Source organism: Urocitellus parryii, chromosome 7 (genome assembly GCF_045843805.1).
Source record: "Urocitellus parryii isolate mUroPar1 chromosome 7, mUroPar1.hap1, whole genome shotgun sequence".
Lineage (NCBI taxonomy): Eukaryota > Metazoa > Chordata > Mammalia > Rodentia > Sciuridae > Urocitellus > Urocitellus parryii.
The window spans coordinates 163,530,038-163,545,484 of record NC_135537.1 but is presented as its reverse complement, the minus strand read 5'-3'; the positions used below and the strand labels follow the sequence as shown (position 1 = coordinate 163,545,484).

Genomic DNA, 15,447 nt, shown 5'->3' with positions numbered 1-15,447 from the left:
TGGGATCTGGACTAGTGACCTGAGGCTCAGGGCGTTCCTGTGTTGTTGGGGGCTGGGGGGGTTCAGGTCAGATTCCAAGGCAGGACGAGTGCTCCATCCTTTCTGTCACCCCAGCACCCAGCCTGGGGACTGCCACGTGTATGTGGTGATGTGTGGCAAAGGAAAGCTACCTGGTGGGGGCGGGGGCCATCCCATTTCTCCATCGGACCCAGCGTCCAGGAAGCCTTTGCTGAGGTGGCAGCTGCTTGGGAGGGCCTGTGACGGTGACGTCCTGCCTTCTCCTCTTCTCCGTATTAGGTCATGGGAAAGCATAGCTGGAGGGCCAGCCTGATTCACAGGTGACGGACCTGAGACCAGAGACACACACATGCACATGCAGACGCCCAGCGCGGGGGTTTGGAGAAATGAGGCAAAGCCCTGATGTTGGGAGGGGAGGGGGGCCCACAGCCACCTGGGAGCTGGCAGGTAGCCAAGGGTGATGAAAGCCCAGGGGAATGGAAACAGAGCGGCGAGCCTGTTGTAATCGCTACGCCCACTTGCCGGCCTATAAAGGAAGCGGCGAGCCCCAGCAGTAACACGCACCTTGGCGCCTCGCTACCTCCCGAGCCCTCTCGTTCTGTGCCCGCCACCGGCTGCCACCATGACGACCACCATCCGCCAGTTCACCTCCTCCAGCTCCATCAAGGGCTCCTCTGGCCTGGGGGGCGGCTCATCCCGCACCTCCTGCCGACTGTCTGGCAGCCTGGGTGGCGGCTCCTGCAGGCTGGGGTCAGCTAGTGGCCTGGGCAGTGCCCTGGGGGGTGCCAACTACTCTAGCTGCTACAGCTTCGGCTCTGGCAGCAGCTATGGAGGCAGCTTTGGGGGCGTTGATGGGCTGTTGGCCGGAGGTGAGAAGGCCACCATGCAGAACCTCAACGACCGCTTGGCCTCCTACCTGGACAAGGTGCGGGCCCTGGAGGAGGCCAACACCGAGCTGGAGGTGAAGATCCGAGACTGGTACAAGAAGCAGGCCCCTGGGCCCGCCCCCGACTACAGCCACTACTACCACATCATCGAAGACCTGAAGAACAAGGTAGGGCCTGCTGGCAGGAAGGGCCCCCGGGAGCATGACTTCTCCCATGTCCTGTAGAGAAGGCCTGGAGTCGAGTCTGGGCTGCCACAGGGTTGCAGGGAGTCCAGGGCTTGGCGTCCAGAGCCTGTCATGGAGACCCTATGTGGCCCACATTGCCCTTTCCTGGGGCAGCATCCTGGGCCACAGAGAAGCAGGCCTTGTGAGGCTCCTTGGAGCATCGATCTTCCCCTCAGGCAGTGTCTTGTCTCCTCGTGTGGTTGCGGGATAGTTCTCGAGGATGCATGTGGAGGCCTGGTCCCAGGCAGGGCATCAGGACACATGGGCATCTCTCCTTTAGAGCAGAGGCCGGCAGCACCTGGAGTAGTGGGATGGGGGTCTGAGCCAGCTCCTGATGGTACCTGCTGGGAGGAGAGGCAGGAGGGCAGGGGTAGAGCTCAGCATAGGGGTGGTCTCTCATGGGCCTTGTTTAGGGATTTCTCTGTCCCTCAAGATTGGGGCTCTGCAAACCCCAGGGAGTGGGACTGAATGATGGAGCCCCAGGTTAGCACTTCCCAGGGGTTGTGATTTCTGATTTGAAATCACTGTTGGAGAGGGTTCCTCTAGCAACCTTTAGGGAGAGATCCTCAGGGGCCAGCTGTCAACAGGGGATTGGTCACACTTCCCTCTTCACTTTCTGGAATTCTGGAAGAGCTGAATGTCTGGGCCGAAGACATTCTCCCATTCTCCTCTGGAGCTGCCACCTTCCCAGCTGGCTACCTCCTCTGCTTTGAGGGCGAGCCCTGTAGCAGGGTTAGGGATAGATAGGGGTAGGGGAGGCAAGTTTTGGCTCATGAGAGTCCCTCTTGCCCTCTTCTGCCAACAATGATGGCGCAGTGTATGGGAGAGGCTGGTGGGAAGGTGGGGTTCCTGAAAAGGCAGCTGGTCCTGGCCCCCAGGTGGGGAGGCCTGCTCGGAATCTGGAGCTAAGCTGACCTGGTTGCCTTCCCAACTCCCCAGATCCTCACAGCCACGGTGGACAACGCCAACATCCTGCTGCAGATTGACAATGCCCGTCTGGCTGCCGATGACTTCCGTACCAAGTAAGTCCCTTTCAGGTGACTGGCTGGGGGAGAGCAGGGGGCAACCCCTCCTCAGTCCAGGACTCCCCTGGTGCTTGTGGCTAGGTCGAAACTGGGGTGGGGGCAGTCCTAGGGGCCAAGAGCCCCACCCCTTAGTTCAGAATGAGAAATGTGGCCAGGTCTGAGGGTCATTGGGCTTAGGCAGGTGGTAGGAGAGGGAGAGGATTCGGAAGGAGGCAGAGAGGGGGAGAAGCAAGGGAGAGGGACGGAGTGGGGTCCTGTTCTGTGATGGTTCTAGGGCTCCAGGCTGGAATTTGTTTCCACTTTATAAGTCCTTAGAGCCCTGGCAGAATGAAGGCAGGCAGGGGCCAGGGCCTTGTCCTGCAAGTCCAAGTCCACTGAAGTCCCTGGTTGCCATTGCAGGTTTGAGACAGAGCAGGCCCTGCGCATGAGTGTGGAGGCCGACATCAACGGCCTGCGCAGGGTGCTGGACGAGCTGACCCTGGCCAGGGCTGACCTGGAGATGCAGATTGAGAATCTCAAGGAGGAGCTGGCCTACCTCAGGAAGAACCACGAGGAGGTGAGGTGGCAGGGGCAGCAGGTCAAAGAGGCTGAGGAGTGGGTGGCAGGGCCCTGGGGCTGGGCTGCGGTTGAGGCAATGGGAGAGAGCAGAGCAGGCTTGCTGGGTTAGTCACCGCACAGGGCTGCCCCATCTACAGAGCCCTGAGCCAAGTGGTCCAGAAGGCAGCCTCCTCCATGTACCACACTGCTTCTCTGCGTCCAAAACCTCCCAGGAGCCACCAGGGCCTCCCTCACAATGACAGCAGATGAGTGGGGAGGTGGAATTCTGCCTCAGTTTTTAAACCCACAAATCTGTACCATGCAAATCCATTTGGAAGTTGGAGGAGGAAATTTTTGGGAGCACAGGCCTAAGAATTAGCTCTTTGGAGAGCTCTCAGTCTAATGAGGGAGGCACAATCTGATGGTTGAGGCAGGACCCATGGTGAGCAGAGGATCAGAAATCCTTAGGAGGGTCTGGGGAAAGCAGTTGAGCAGAGCAGAAGAGAGGTCTGTAGGAGTAAGGCATGGAGAGACCCAGATGAAGGGTGTGGGGAACTTGGGAGTGGGGGGGGCCAAGACAGGCTCAGATGCTCATGCCCACATCCCCCTCGTCCACAGGAAATGAACTCCCTGCGAGGCCAGGTGGGCGGTGAGATCAATGTGGAGATGGACGCCGCCCCTGGTGTGGACCTGAGCCGGATCCTGTCCGAGATGCGCGACCAGTATGAGAAGATGGCGGAGAAGAACCGCAAGGATGCTGAGGATTGGTTCTTTAGCAAGGTGGGGGGCTGCTGCAGGCCAGATGGGGGTGTAGGAGCATGAGCTCCAACAATAGCCCACTGCCTGGCATCTTGGGGCTGCTCCATCCTCAGTGAGGGGCCTGGACTCAAGAGATCAGGGTCACCAAGTACATCAACCGACTTGGAACTTAGCAAAAGCTGGGGCTTGGGGGATGGGTGGGGAGGAGGGGAGCCCCCAAGGAAAAAAGGCAGAGGGAGTTTCCATTGCTCTCTAAGAAGTCAGGAACTAGCACAGGCGCCAGGCTACATGTCCTGGCTGGCCCTCAAGTTTCCTGTTCTCTGCCTCCCACTTGTGGGGTTAACCATAAAGATTGAACACTTCAGAGTTCCTTCCTGGGCTTCAGGAAGTGAGAAGTGGGTGAGAAGGAGGAGAGAGGTTCAGGGTAGGTCAGGAAGGTGGCCCTGGCCCTGGGGAGGGGGATGTGCTGGGGAGTGAGAAGAGTCTAGGTGCTTGTCTGAGTCTGTGGCAGCCAGGGGCCATCTGATTTGGAGAAGGGACCCAGGCTCATGCTGCTCTGTCCCATGTCCTGTCTGCAGACAGAGGAGCTGAACCGCGAAGTGGCCACCAACAGCGAGCTGGTGCAGAGCGGCAAGAGCGAGATCTCTGAGCTCCGGCGCACCATGCAGGCCTTGGAGATCGAACTGCAGTCCCAGCTCAGCATGGTAGGAATGCTGCTGTGTGTCGGGGGTGGACCCAGTGCTGGGGAGGGGGGCACTGCCACCCTCACTGACCCCTGCTTCCCCCCGCTTTCCTATAGAAAGCATCCCTGGAGGGCAGCCTGGCAGAGACGGAGAACCGCTACTGCGTGCAGCTGTCCCAAATCCAGGGGCTGATTGGCAGCGTGGAGGAGCAGCTGGCACAGCTCCGCTGTGAGATGGAGCAGCAGAACCAGGAGTACAAGATCCTGCTGGACGTGAAGACGCGGCTGGAGCAGGAGATCGCCACCTACCGCCGCCTGCTGGAGGGCGAGGATGCCCAGTGAGTGGGGCCTAGGACCAGGGGTGGGGGCCTCGGGGCGAGGCACGGACTCTCCAGACCTCCATCTAATCTCCTCCCTGTCTGTGTTTCTTTGCAGCCTGACTCAGTACAAGCCAAAAGAACGTAAGGACCTTGATGGCTGGGAATGGGCCAGGGCAAGGGGCAGGAAACCCACCTGCATGTTGCTGGGACAGAGTCCCCAAGGAGCTCCTCATTGATGACTGAGGGTGGCTGAGTGGACCTGTTAGGACTCAAGAGTTGATGTTCAGGGAAAGGATCAAATAAGAGGCCCTGGCTGTTCTGAGGAGGGGGTGGGGCAGGGAACTGGTCCTTACCCTGTTGGCCTGGAGACATGGTCCCAGCTCTGGAGACTCTCACTTGATGGGAGTAAAGAGACATGGTCTCAGATGTTTGCTCCTGAGGCCTGATAGGTGAGCAAAAGCAGTCCTGTCTCCTGGGGACTCTAGCCAGTGGGAGATAGAGACGTTGTCCTTGTCCTCCAGATCCCAGTCTAATGCAAAGATGGATCCTAGTTTAATGGGGGTAATGGGAACCTGGATTTTGTCTTGGAGACTCCAGTCTGATGGGGAAGCTGGGGGCATAATCCCTGTATCAGAGACTGCACAGAATTGGAGATAGAACCCCTTTCATGGGGCATCTGGTCTACATACCCTTCTCTTGCGAAAGGTGCAGCGTGTCAGAATCAAATAACCCACTCAGGGAACATGAAGTCACCGGGAAGGGTGGGATGGAATGGAGGTGTTGGCAAGGACAGGAGGGACATGTGATGTTGAGGGGACAGCACAAACATTCACAGCAGCTGGGAGAGGACCAGGGGAGGGGGCTGGCTGGTTGCCACTCAGGGGCATAGCTCTAAGTGTCGGTTCCTCCTGCAGCCGTGACCACCCGACAGGTGCGCACCATTGTGGAAGAGGTCCAGGATGGCAAGGTCATCTCCTCCCGCGAGCAGGTCCACCAGACCACCCGCTGAGGACTCAGCTCCTCCTGGAAAGCCCCCCACATGGCAGGGAGGTGGCTGTCCCCTCTGCCCCACTGCCTCTGGCCTCTCCAGCCTCAGTACCTTGCTTCAGTTCCTTTCCCACATTGTCCCGTCTGATACCAATAAAGCTTGTTGACCCAGATGTGAACTGTGTGCTTGCCTTGGCTATTGAAGTGGGCATAAGTGACAAAGGATGGACTGGGAGGGGACGGGGGGGGAGGGGAAGCAGTCCTCAGACACCCACCCTGTTGACATGCAGGTCAGGGGTCAGCTTGGAACAGGTAAAGAGTAAGTCTGGGGAGAGCTTGGGTTGCTTTTCTGCTTCCTGAGCCATCTTCCCCTGGTCATCTGGAGGGTTGCCTGGGTCCAGCCAGACATGGAATGGGGTCAGCGTATCAGGTTGGGCCTCGGTAGCCTCCCGTAGCCTCCCATGTAGTTCTGAGACCTCTGGCAGTGGGAAAGTGTCTTCCTCTCACTGGGCCTCATTTCTCATCCATAAATGGACAGAAGATCTCAGGTGCAGGACTGAATTCCAAGGATGACTCATCCAGTTCTTGCTCCTCCCCCGAGAGGGGGCAGGAGGTGGGCGAGAATTGGGAGAGGCCCAGAGGTTGGGTAGGTGGAGGAGGCAGGCTGGGGTGAGGGCCCAGGTTCCCGTGGGAGTTTCAGGAAACCCCCAACAGGGGCTCCCCAGGCCCCTCCCTAGGAACAGGGGCTGGGAAGCCTGTGTACCTGGGAAGGCTGTGGCCCCAGGCCGTGTAGGGGAAAGGGTGGGGCCTCTCTGGGGATGTCTCAGAAGGTCAGCTCCCACCGGGTGGGGCAAGGTGGGGGACTCCACAGGGTGGCTGTGCCCGGAGTCAGGGCCCTTCTCCCTGGCCATTGGCCCCCCTTGGCTTCCCACCTGAGACAGGAGTGATGTGAGGGAGGGTGGGAAACTGCATGGCAGGGAAGGGGAGGAGGGGCAGGCCTGCCCCCGCCACTCCCCGGACACCCTGAGCGCCAGCCCTGTTTCATTCTGGGGCAGGTGAGGGGCAGGTGTGGAAAATAATGAGGAAACACCTGGAAGTCTGAGGAAACACCTGTGTCTTCCTTCGAGTAAATCCGGAAGCCACTGGGTCGGGCCCTGCCTTTCCGGTTTTCTTTGAGGAGTGGAGGCAGGTGGAAGGGGTTAATGAGAGGAGGGTGTCCCCACCCCAGTTCACTGCAGGGCCTTGGGGAGGGGTTCGGCTTTTGCAGAATCAAATCAGGGTCCTGCCACATCTTCCAGTGCCTGGAGGTGGGGGTGAGAACTCGGGGGAAGGGGACAGGAGCTGCCAGGGATAGGACAAGCAGGTGGGGGCAATGGTAAGAACAATGGTCACTGGGGTGTGGGTTCATCGGGTGGTGGCAGGTCATCTCTGGACCTTAGAAGCTGCGGTGTAAAACGAGGGTGAGAGGAGTCGCTAATGGCCTTCCAGTCTGGTACCCCAGGACGGGTTAGAGCCCGGAATTGAGCCCATGGGGGCACCTGCAGGACTCAAAGCCAGGCAGACCCTTCTCCATCAAAGCTGGTGTCTCTCTGCTGCCAAGCAGCAAATATGACAATTGGGATCTGATGGGGGCAGGCGGGAGGCCCATTCCCCCACCCCCCACGGCACATCTGCCCACAACCAGAAGAACCAGCCTGGGACTGTGCATGGCTCATCTTGGAGGGTGAGCTCATTTATCTGAACCAGAGTCCAGGAATTGGGGAGAGTCTTGGGAAAGGCACCCCATTGTATGGATGGGGACACTGAGGCTTCCAGGAGCAGTGACTCAGCCCTTCTCCTGGAGCCTGGCATGTCAAGGGTGGAGCAGGGCGGGAGAGGGGAGTGATCCCAGTCTGTGCTGGGAAGAGGTGCCCAGCCCCACTGGCTCTCAGGCAGGGCTGTCCCTCTTCTGGAGACTCTGGGGATCCACTCTTCCTGAGGGGTGGGTGAGGGGGGCCAGAGTGTAGGGAGGACTGGTGACGGCTCTGGTTGTACCTGTCTGGGGGGTCTAAGTCCCTCCCCACAGATTGAGGGGGCGGGTGGCAGAGAGCAAGTGCCAAGCCAGCAGAGACGGTGGCTGTCATGTTGAGGGGGGTTCCCAAGGGACAGTGTGGGGAGATTTGGTGTTTTATCTGGGCACCCCAAACAAGCTCAGGCTTCTGGGTTCATGCAACTGACCCTGGATTGGGGACCTAGTGTTGGGACGACATGGAGAGGGCTCATCCTTCACCCACACCAGCTTGCAACCCCGCCCCCTCACCCTGGCCACCACTGTGGTCTGTGATTGCCCCTGGAGTAGCCGCACCCACTCTCCTATGACGACACACACCTGATTCCCAGGCCACGCCCAGGCCCGCTGAAGCCAGCCCTGGGACTCTTCCTCCACCGTGCTGCTGCCCTGGCAGGGGCTGACCTGACATACGGCCTGGGGAAGAAGGATGTGGTGGTGGGCAGCTTTGCCCACAACATTGCCTGGCTCTGCGCCTGGCTCCACACTGAGCGGGAGGGAGAGGACACAGGCCTTGGCTCAGAGGGACAGTGTCTGCTCTGAGAGGCCCTAGCTTAGGGGTGGCAAGCAGGGTACAAGTGGCTGACCTGTGGGTCTCTTGGGGAGCTGAGGGGAGCAGAGAAGCCAGAGTCAGGGCTGTCCTGCCCCAGGCACAAAGGAGGCTGCATCTGAGCTTGATAGAACATCGGGCTCCCTTGAAGGCCCCTTGTTTATGACCAGTGTGAGGGGATGTGACTGCTCTCCCCCAGATGGTGGGCATCAAAGGTGCAGGAGGAGAAAGGACCACTGAAGTCCTCCGACTTGGGAACCAGGCACGGAGCCAGGGTCTGGACCCAGACATTTGTTCGCCATTAGGGACCCTGCCTGCTCTTTCCCTTATACCCATCATGACCTGACCACAGAGTACCGGCAGTCTTTACCACCCTCTCTCACCGGCTAGATTGTGTATTCTGAGGGCTGCTCTGTCTTGCTCTTTGAATCTGAGGGCCTGGCACATGGTGGGTACTTATAGAGACCTTTTGAATAAATGTGGTGGTGGCCACGGTCCTCCAGGGGCTTTGTTTATGTCCTTCCTTCTCCTCTCACGTGCCTGTACGGTCCCGCTGTTATTCCCATTTCCCAGAGAAGGAAACCGAGGCTCAGAGAGGCGAAAGGGCTTGCCAATCTCCGCCCTGCTGGCTTCAACTCCAGGCTGGTCTGTCCTGGTCCAGTCGGGCTCTGAAGCCCACGGTTCTGGCCTGCCCCCAGGGGCTGGGAGTGTGCAGCCCTCCCCTTCTCTCCACCTCCCAGCACCCTGGGCTACCTTCTGCCTCCCCAGCATGGGAATCTCCTGGGGAGCTTGTAAAACAGTCCCAGGACCAGGCTTGTCCTGGGCAATGCTAATAGAGGGTTTGGGGCAGGGGCTGGAGTCTGCGTGGGGATTCTGATGATCACGGCAAGCTGAGGCGTGGCATTGGCCAATGATGTTTCCCGGATAACTCCAAGAGTGACATGACCTCATCCTGAGAGGGGTGGGGCTAAGGATGGAGGGAAAAGCAGGGTGGGGATGGTGCCTAGATTTGGTAGGAGTCTGTACTCTGTGCCGCCCAGGCTGAGAGGTCCTGGTCTTGATGAGCTTGGGGCAGGTGTGCAATCTTGACCTGGAGGAATTGTCTCAACTCCTTCTCTGCCAACCTGGCTCCTCCCAAGCCCAGCTGCAGCCTCTCCAGGAGAGGACCCTTCAGAGGGCTCAGAAGAGGAGGGCAGCTTCCTCCTTAACAACCGAGGCTTGGGGTGACTCTCCTAAGCTGCTTCCTGCAATGGGGCATGACCGAGGACTGAGCACTCCAGGGTTCCCAGGGTTCCCTGCAGGGAGTGCTGTATTTCTGGCTGCAGTTTTCTCTCCAAGGTCAAGTGACAAATTCTTCTAAGGTTGGAGTCTATGCCATCATCTCCCCCACCCCAGCCTCTGAGTGCTGGGTACACAGTGGGTATGTGATCTGTGGTATTAGATGAGTGGTTTGATGGGTCAGTGAGCACACCCCAAGACCTTCAGTGGTGGGGTACAAACACACACACTGGGGGCAGAGAATGAAGAGATCCCTGAGACCCCAGCTGAGAGCCGGTGTGGACCTTGGCTGGGCAGAGGAGCTGGATCCCAGGCTCTGCTTCTCCACTTGCGTGGTGGCAACCCCGGGCCAGTCTTTCACTCTCTCTCTGGTTGGGGCTTGGTGGCCTTTGAAGGCCATTTCTAGCCCTGAGGGTGAAGTCTGTGGTTGAACTCCAGGTCTGGGCACTGGAGTTTTGGTCCCTGATTCTGAAGTCTCTTTACTCATATTTTGTGCTAGGGTTAGGCAGTATCAGGTTCTTTTTCCCAGGTCCAGCCCCAAAAGTGCCTGCATCAGCTCTGCTCATACCTCTGAGCTGATGGCCCATGAGCCTGAATGAGATGTGGCAATAACCCTGTGTCTCAGCTCTGGTCATGCTGAGACAGAATTTCCTGTCCCTGCACAGTTCAGGCACAGGCAGGCCTCTCTGGACTTCTCTCACCCCAACAGAGACACCACAGAACAAGGACAGTGGCCAGCGTCTCGGGTCACCCCACAGCACCCAAGGAGGCCTCCATGTTTTGGCCCAGATCCCCAATCCTCCCTCCAGCTTTCAGTGCCGGGGCAGGCTCTCAGGCCAAGGTCATGACCACTGTGGGCAGAGCTCATGCCAGGCACTGCTGGGAGGTGGGTGGAAATTAAAGTTCCTTGGCCCCTGCCTGCAGGGCATTGTGGGAGTTTGGAGAGCCTCTGTTCCAAGGCTTAACGCTGAGAACTTTAGGTGAATCCCCTCCTCTTTCTGATTCTCCCTCAGTCCTCCTTACTTTATAGGGTTAATTCAAGGATCAGGAAAATTGTATACATTTAAGAAGTTTAAAGACAGTGGCTCCGGATGGTGGACAGGGCATAGGTTGGGACAGCTGACAGTCTGGGGCTCATATATTATCCCCTGTTGACTGATGATGTCTTGGGAAGCCAGCTCCCTTGACTATGGACTAGTGTAGGAGACCCACCTGAGGCCCACCTCACAGAACCGGATATAGCATGTTGGAGTCAGGCAGTCTGTGTGGTGCCTGAGGGGCCAGGGGACCAGAGATTCTTAGTGTCCTCCTCCCCTTCCCCACTGAATGAATGAAGCTGCCAAGCCCAGCCTGGGATCTGTGGACATGACAGAGAGCTGTTGGGAACTGGTCCCTGGGCAGGACTGTTTCCATGTGGGGACTCTGAGGTCATGGCAGGACCAGGGGTCACATATAAAACTAGGGGCAGGACAGGGTGTCCCTCCCACCAGAGTCTAAGGTGGGTACCCCCGGTTAGGTGAGGGCAGTAGGTGGAGTAGAGGAGCCATGTGCTGAGTTGGGGTGCTCATCAGGTAGGAGTGTGGGGGTGCAGGGCCCTGGGTGGGGTGCTACAGTGGAGAGGTGGAGTGAGGGGCAGCTGGGCTGTAAGGGAAGGATGGGAGGCTAAGGAGAGGACAAGGGGCAGGGCTGGTCATGGGGCAGGGACAAGGGGGCCTTCCTTGCATGTTCCTTTGTGGCTGGTGGTGTGTCCTCCCCTTGTACAGATGAGAAAGCTAGTGTCCAAGGACCAGAGGACCTGTCTGGGCTCTGCAGGCTGTGGAGGGCAGCCTAGGAATGAAGCTGGTAGTGGGTGCTGTTTCCATGGCAACCTCAGAACCAGGCTAGAGCCAATAGGGAAAGAGAGTCCTGGGATTTTTAGATCTAGAAAAGATGCCCCAACCTTCCAGCCAAGCCTTGGAAAAACAGGCCTAGAGAAGGGAGGTGAGAACCCTCGGGTCATACAGTGAGACAAACAGAATGCCACCATGAACCCGGCTCTCTCCTATGAACCCAGCATATTGAACCCCCATAGCTGCACCCCGAGACAGCCCAGGAGGGCATCGCTGAGGGCTCTTTCAATGAAGGCATTCACTGTGGGGCAGGGAGTCCTTCTGTTGGGCTGACTCACTGCCTGGGGACGCGATTGCCACAAAGCAGCCTGCACCAAGGCCCCGCTGTCCCCTGGGGCTCCAGGAATGGGAGCCGGCTCCCGGCCGCCCAGCCTGAGTCACTGCTAACTCCGGGTTGTGCGTGTTTTTCACTTGGCCCCACACCCCCAGAGTTGGGTGGGAACTCTGAGACAGCACCGCACACAGAGAAGTGAGTCCACCCTGGGCTGAATAATCCAGAGTAGGAAGTCAGATGGGACTGGGAGTGATGAAATCAGAGGGGAACCCGGAGTCAGCAGTTGGAGGGCCACGCCTTCCCCAGGTGCATATAAAGGATCCCGGGGATTGAGACGCCACAGCATCCTCTCAGCCGCCCTGAGCACCTTTCTCTTCCCTCTGCCGACTTGCTCGCTCGCTCACTCACCTCCTCCTTGGCACCATGACCACCTGCAGCCGCCAGTTCACCTCCTCCAGCTCCATGAAGGGCTCCTGTGGCATTGGTGGTGGCTCCAGCCGCATCTCCTCTGTCCTGGCCGGAGGATCCTGCCGGGCACCCAGCACCTATGGGGGCCTGTCAGTCACCTCCTCCCGCTTCTCCTCTGGGGGAGCCTGCGGGATGGGGGGCGGCTATGGCGGTGGCTTCAGCAGCAGCAGCAGCTTTGGTGGGGCCCTAGGTAGTGGCTTTGGTGGTGGCTTCGGTGGTGGCTTTGGTGCTGGTTTTGGTGTTGGCGATGGCGGCCTCCTGTCTGGCAATGAGAAGGTGACCATGCAGAACCTCAACGACCGCCTGGCCTCCTACCTGGACAAGGTGCGTGCCCTGGAGGAGGCCAACACTGACCTGGAGGTGAAGATCCGAGACTGGTACCAGAGGCAGCGGCCCTCTGAGATCAAAGACTACAGCCCCTACTTTAGGACCATCGAGGACCTGAGGAACAAGGTGGGTGACTGATGGTTGGGGCATTGAGAGAGAGACTAGGGCTGCAGTGGCCTTGAGTAAATCTCTTGTTGGCAATTCCATTTACAAACAGGGAGACAGAGGTGCCTTTGGAGAGTGGCCAGATAACTGGTGGCAGAGGGTCCCTTTTCAGCATTTCTGTGTCTCAGCTGGGTCTGGAACTCTGCATCTCCATGCAAGAGTTCATTATACTGCATGCTCAATTTCTCAGCTTTGGGTCCAGGATAGGGGTGGTGGGAGATGTGGGTGCATCCTTGTACACCCTGAGCCAAGTGGAGAGGTGTCTTAGCCTGGTTGGGGGAATATAGGGCTTGCCCTGCCAGACAGCTGATCCTCAAGTTTGGAGAGACTCCTTTTGTCCCTCTCTGCTCTTCACCCTTGAGCAGCAGGGTCCTTGACTGACCTCCTGTCCTGTCAACCCCATTCCAGATCATTACTGCCACCATGGAGAACGCACAGCCCATTCTGCAGATCGACAATGCCAGGCTGGCAGCTGACGACTTCAGAACCAAGTGAGCATCCAGCATGATGGGCTGAGGGCAGAGGACAGGGGACAAAGGAGTAGGGTTATCCATCCAGACATCAATCCTTGGGAACCTTAAGGAGGGGACCTGAGGCTCTGAACTCTATCTTGCCAGGTATGAGCATGAGCTGGCCCTGCGCCAGACCGTGGAGGCCGATGTCAACGGCCTGCGCAGGGTGCTGGATGAGCTGACCCTGGCCAGAGCCGATCTGGAGATGCAGATTGAAAGCCTCAAGGAGGAGTTAGCCTACCTGAAGAAGAACCACGAGGAGGTGAGGCCATAGCCGGCTTTGGGGTTAGGAGGCTGGTTGGTTGAGTTGCTGGATCTGCCTAGGCCCAGGAGAGGGGTCAGCTGATCTGACATCCCCTTCTATCCCTTCCTAGGAGATGCTTGCCCTGAGGGGTCAGACTGGTGGGGATGTCAATGTGGAGATGGACGCGGCCCCTGGTGTGGACCTGAGCCGTATCCTGAATGAGATGCGCGACCAGTATGAGCAGATGGCCGAGAAGAACCGCAGAGATGCTGAGGCCTGGTTCATAAGCAAGGTAAGGCTTGGGTCCTCTGCACTCCTACAGGAGGACTTCCTAGCTGGGGAGGCTTAGGAGAGCCTCACACCTTTTGCTACTGTCTCCTATCTCAGACTGAGGAGCTGAACAAAGAAGTGGCCTCTAACAGCGAACTGATACAGAGTGGCCGCAGTGAGGTGACTGAGCTCCGCAGAGTGTTCCAGGGCCTGGAGATCGAGCTGCAGTCCCAGCTTAGCATGGTATGAAGGATGAAGCCCCACTGCAGCCCCCCAGTCACCAGCAGTGGCCACCCCCCGCAACACTGTCACAATCCAGTCCTATATATTTTTTTTTCCCACCGGTGGAACTGGAGTCACCATAGTATCCATTGTAGAAATGGAGAAATTAAGGTCTAGAATGGTGAAATAATTTTCTCCATGTTATCTGACCCAGCTGGAGTCAAAATCCTTGCATCTCTCAGGAAACGTGCCCAGAGACCTGGAGGGACAGGTGTGAACACCTCTGTTGACTTTCCTCTCCCTTCTCCATTTACAGAAAGCATCCCTGGAGAACAGCCTGGAGGAGACCAAAGGCCGCTACTGCATGCAGCTGTCCCAGATCCAGGGGCTGATTGGCAGCGTGGAGGAGCAGCTGGCACAGCTGCGCTGCGAGATGGAGCAGCAGAGCCAGGAGTACAACATCCTGCTGGACGTGAAGACGCGGCTGGAGCAGGAGATCGCCACCTACCGCCGCCTGCTGGAGGGCGAGGACTCTCAGTGAGTGGGACCCCCAGTGTCGCCTCTCAGCCTCTCAGCCCCCTGCTGTGTCCAGCTCATCTAACGCTCCCGTTCTTTCCCTCACAGCCTCTCATCCTCCCAGCACTCATCTGGCCAATCCTATTCTTCCCGGGAAGGTAAGTTTCCTGGGGATCCTGGGCACTGTGGCCGAGCCCCTCTCTGCAGAGCCCCTGGGTCTGCCCAGGAGTCTGCTCAGCTCCCAGAGCCCTTCTCACCTCCGTTCCTCTCTCTCTCCTGCAGTCTTCTCCTCATCCTCTCACCAGATCCGGCCCATCCTCAAGGAACAGAGCTCCAGCTTCAGCCAGAGCCAGAGCCAGAGCCAGAGCTCCAGGAACTGATCTGCCTCTCCCAGAACCTCCTGCCACCTGCAGGCCTCACCTCCTGGAGGCCTGGGCCAGGACCCTTTCTCCCAGCGCGGCTCCAGCTGTCTCCCTTTCCCTGTGCTGGTGGTGGGCTAATAAAGCTGACTTTCTGGTTGATGCAAACCTGAGTGATCTCTGTGCTTGAGCTGATGGGAGGGACGTTGAAAGTTTCTCCCAGGAGCCCTCCTGGGGCCCCATACCCTGAGGGTTGCAGGAAACAACATGTCTCAGAGGAGCTGGAAGGGTCTTCCTAGAAGAGCGCGATGCCATGGCGGGGTGGGGTGGGTGGGAGACAAAGGAAGCGGGGAGGCTTTGGACTTGAGTGGATGGTCTCCTTTGAAGCCTTCCACAGAAGTTCCTTCATTATTCTCCCTAAGGACCCTGTGAGGGCTGTTGTGATCCCGCTCATTTTGAGCTTGACACCCCCTGGGATTCAGGGAGGTTGAGTAACTTGGGTAAAACCGTTCAGATAGGAAGTGGCATTTGGAGTTCAAACTCAAGTGTACTTGGCTACAAAGTCCATATCTTTCTCTGACCATCACTTTACCTTTTTAGGTATTTAACCTAAAAGACTCCAAAGCTTGAGCTCTTAGCTCCACCCTTTGACTCTGTAGTGTTGGAGGGTGGAAGGGAGAACCTTCTGTCTGGAGGATTGTCTTCCCCACTCCATCAGGGCTCTCCTCTTCCTGATTGTCCTTAGCTGTCACCTGAATGCTGACGAGTCCCCTAGGCAATATTTGCCACCCAAGTCTTCCTCTTCCCTATGGCTACCACCACATTCACAGCTTCTCCCTCTCTCCCTGGAACCATGCACAGGCTACTATCTGGGGCCTCTTGCTGTC

The 15,447-nt window shown here is 58.0% G+C and overlaps 2 protein-coding genes across 2 annotated transcripts; both read left to right on the top strand.

Annotated features, from left to right (window-relative positions):
- The first annotated feature begins 640 nt into the window (after nt 1-640).
- On the top strand, nt 641-5,461 carry LOC113181374 (keratin, type I cytoskeletal 17). The gene is made up of 8 exons (XM_026386872.2): nt 641-1,072; nt 2,069-2,151; nt 2,554-2,710; nt 3,310-3,471; nt 4,029-4,154; nt 4,250-4,470; nt 4,568-4,593; nt 5,367-5,461. Exons 1-8 carry the CDS (start codon nt 641-643, stop codon nt 5,459-5,461), a joined length of 1,302 nt encoding a protein of 433 aa, XP_026242657.1.
- Nucleotides 5,462-11,900: 6,439 nt separating this feature from the next.
- On the top strand, nt 11,901-14,581 carry LOC113181391 (keratin, type I cytoskeletal 16). The gene is made up of 8 exons (XM_026386925.2): nt 11,901-12,398; nt 12,846-12,928; nt 13,055-13,211; nt 13,324-13,485; nt 13,581-13,706; nt 14,002-14,222; nt 14,310-14,359; nt 14,484-14,581. Exons 1-8 carry the CDS (start codon nt 11,901-11,903, stop codon nt 14,579-14,581), a joined length of 1,395 nt encoding a protein of 464 aa, XP_026242710.2.
- The last annotated feature ends 866 nt before the right edge of the window (nt 14,582-15,447 follow it).

What these genes read in the sequence shown, in the direction of transcription:
- LOC113181374 (XM_026386872.2), top strand. Translation starts at nt 641, where the DNA reads ATGACGACCACCATCCGCCAGTTCACCTCCTCCAGCTCCATCAAGGGC. An exon ending in TCGAAGACCTGAAGAACAAG is followed by an intron (nt 1,073 to 2,068) that starts GTAGGGCCTGCT and finishes CCAACTCCCCAG; the next exon opens with ATCCTCACAGCCACGGTGGA. An exon ending in TCAGGAAGAACCACGAGGAG is followed by an intron (nt 2,711 to 3,309) that starts GTGAGGTGGCAG and finishes CCTCGTCCACAG; the next exon opens with GAAATGAACTCCCTGCGAGG.
- LOC113181391 (XM_026386925.2), top strand. Translation starts at nt 11,901, where the DNA reads ATGACCACCTGCAGCCGCCAGTTCACCTCCTCCAGCTCCATGAAGGGC. An exon ending in TGAAGAAGAACCACGAGGAG is followed by an intron (nt 13,212 to 13,323) that starts GTGAGGCCATAG and finishes ATCCCTTCCTAG; the next exon opens with GAGATGCTTGCCCTGAGGGG. An exon ending in AGGCCTGGTTCATAAGCAAG is followed by an intron (nt 13,486 to 13,580) that starts GTAAGGCTTGGG and finishes CTCCTATCTCAG; the next exon opens with ACTGAGGAGCTGAACAAAGA.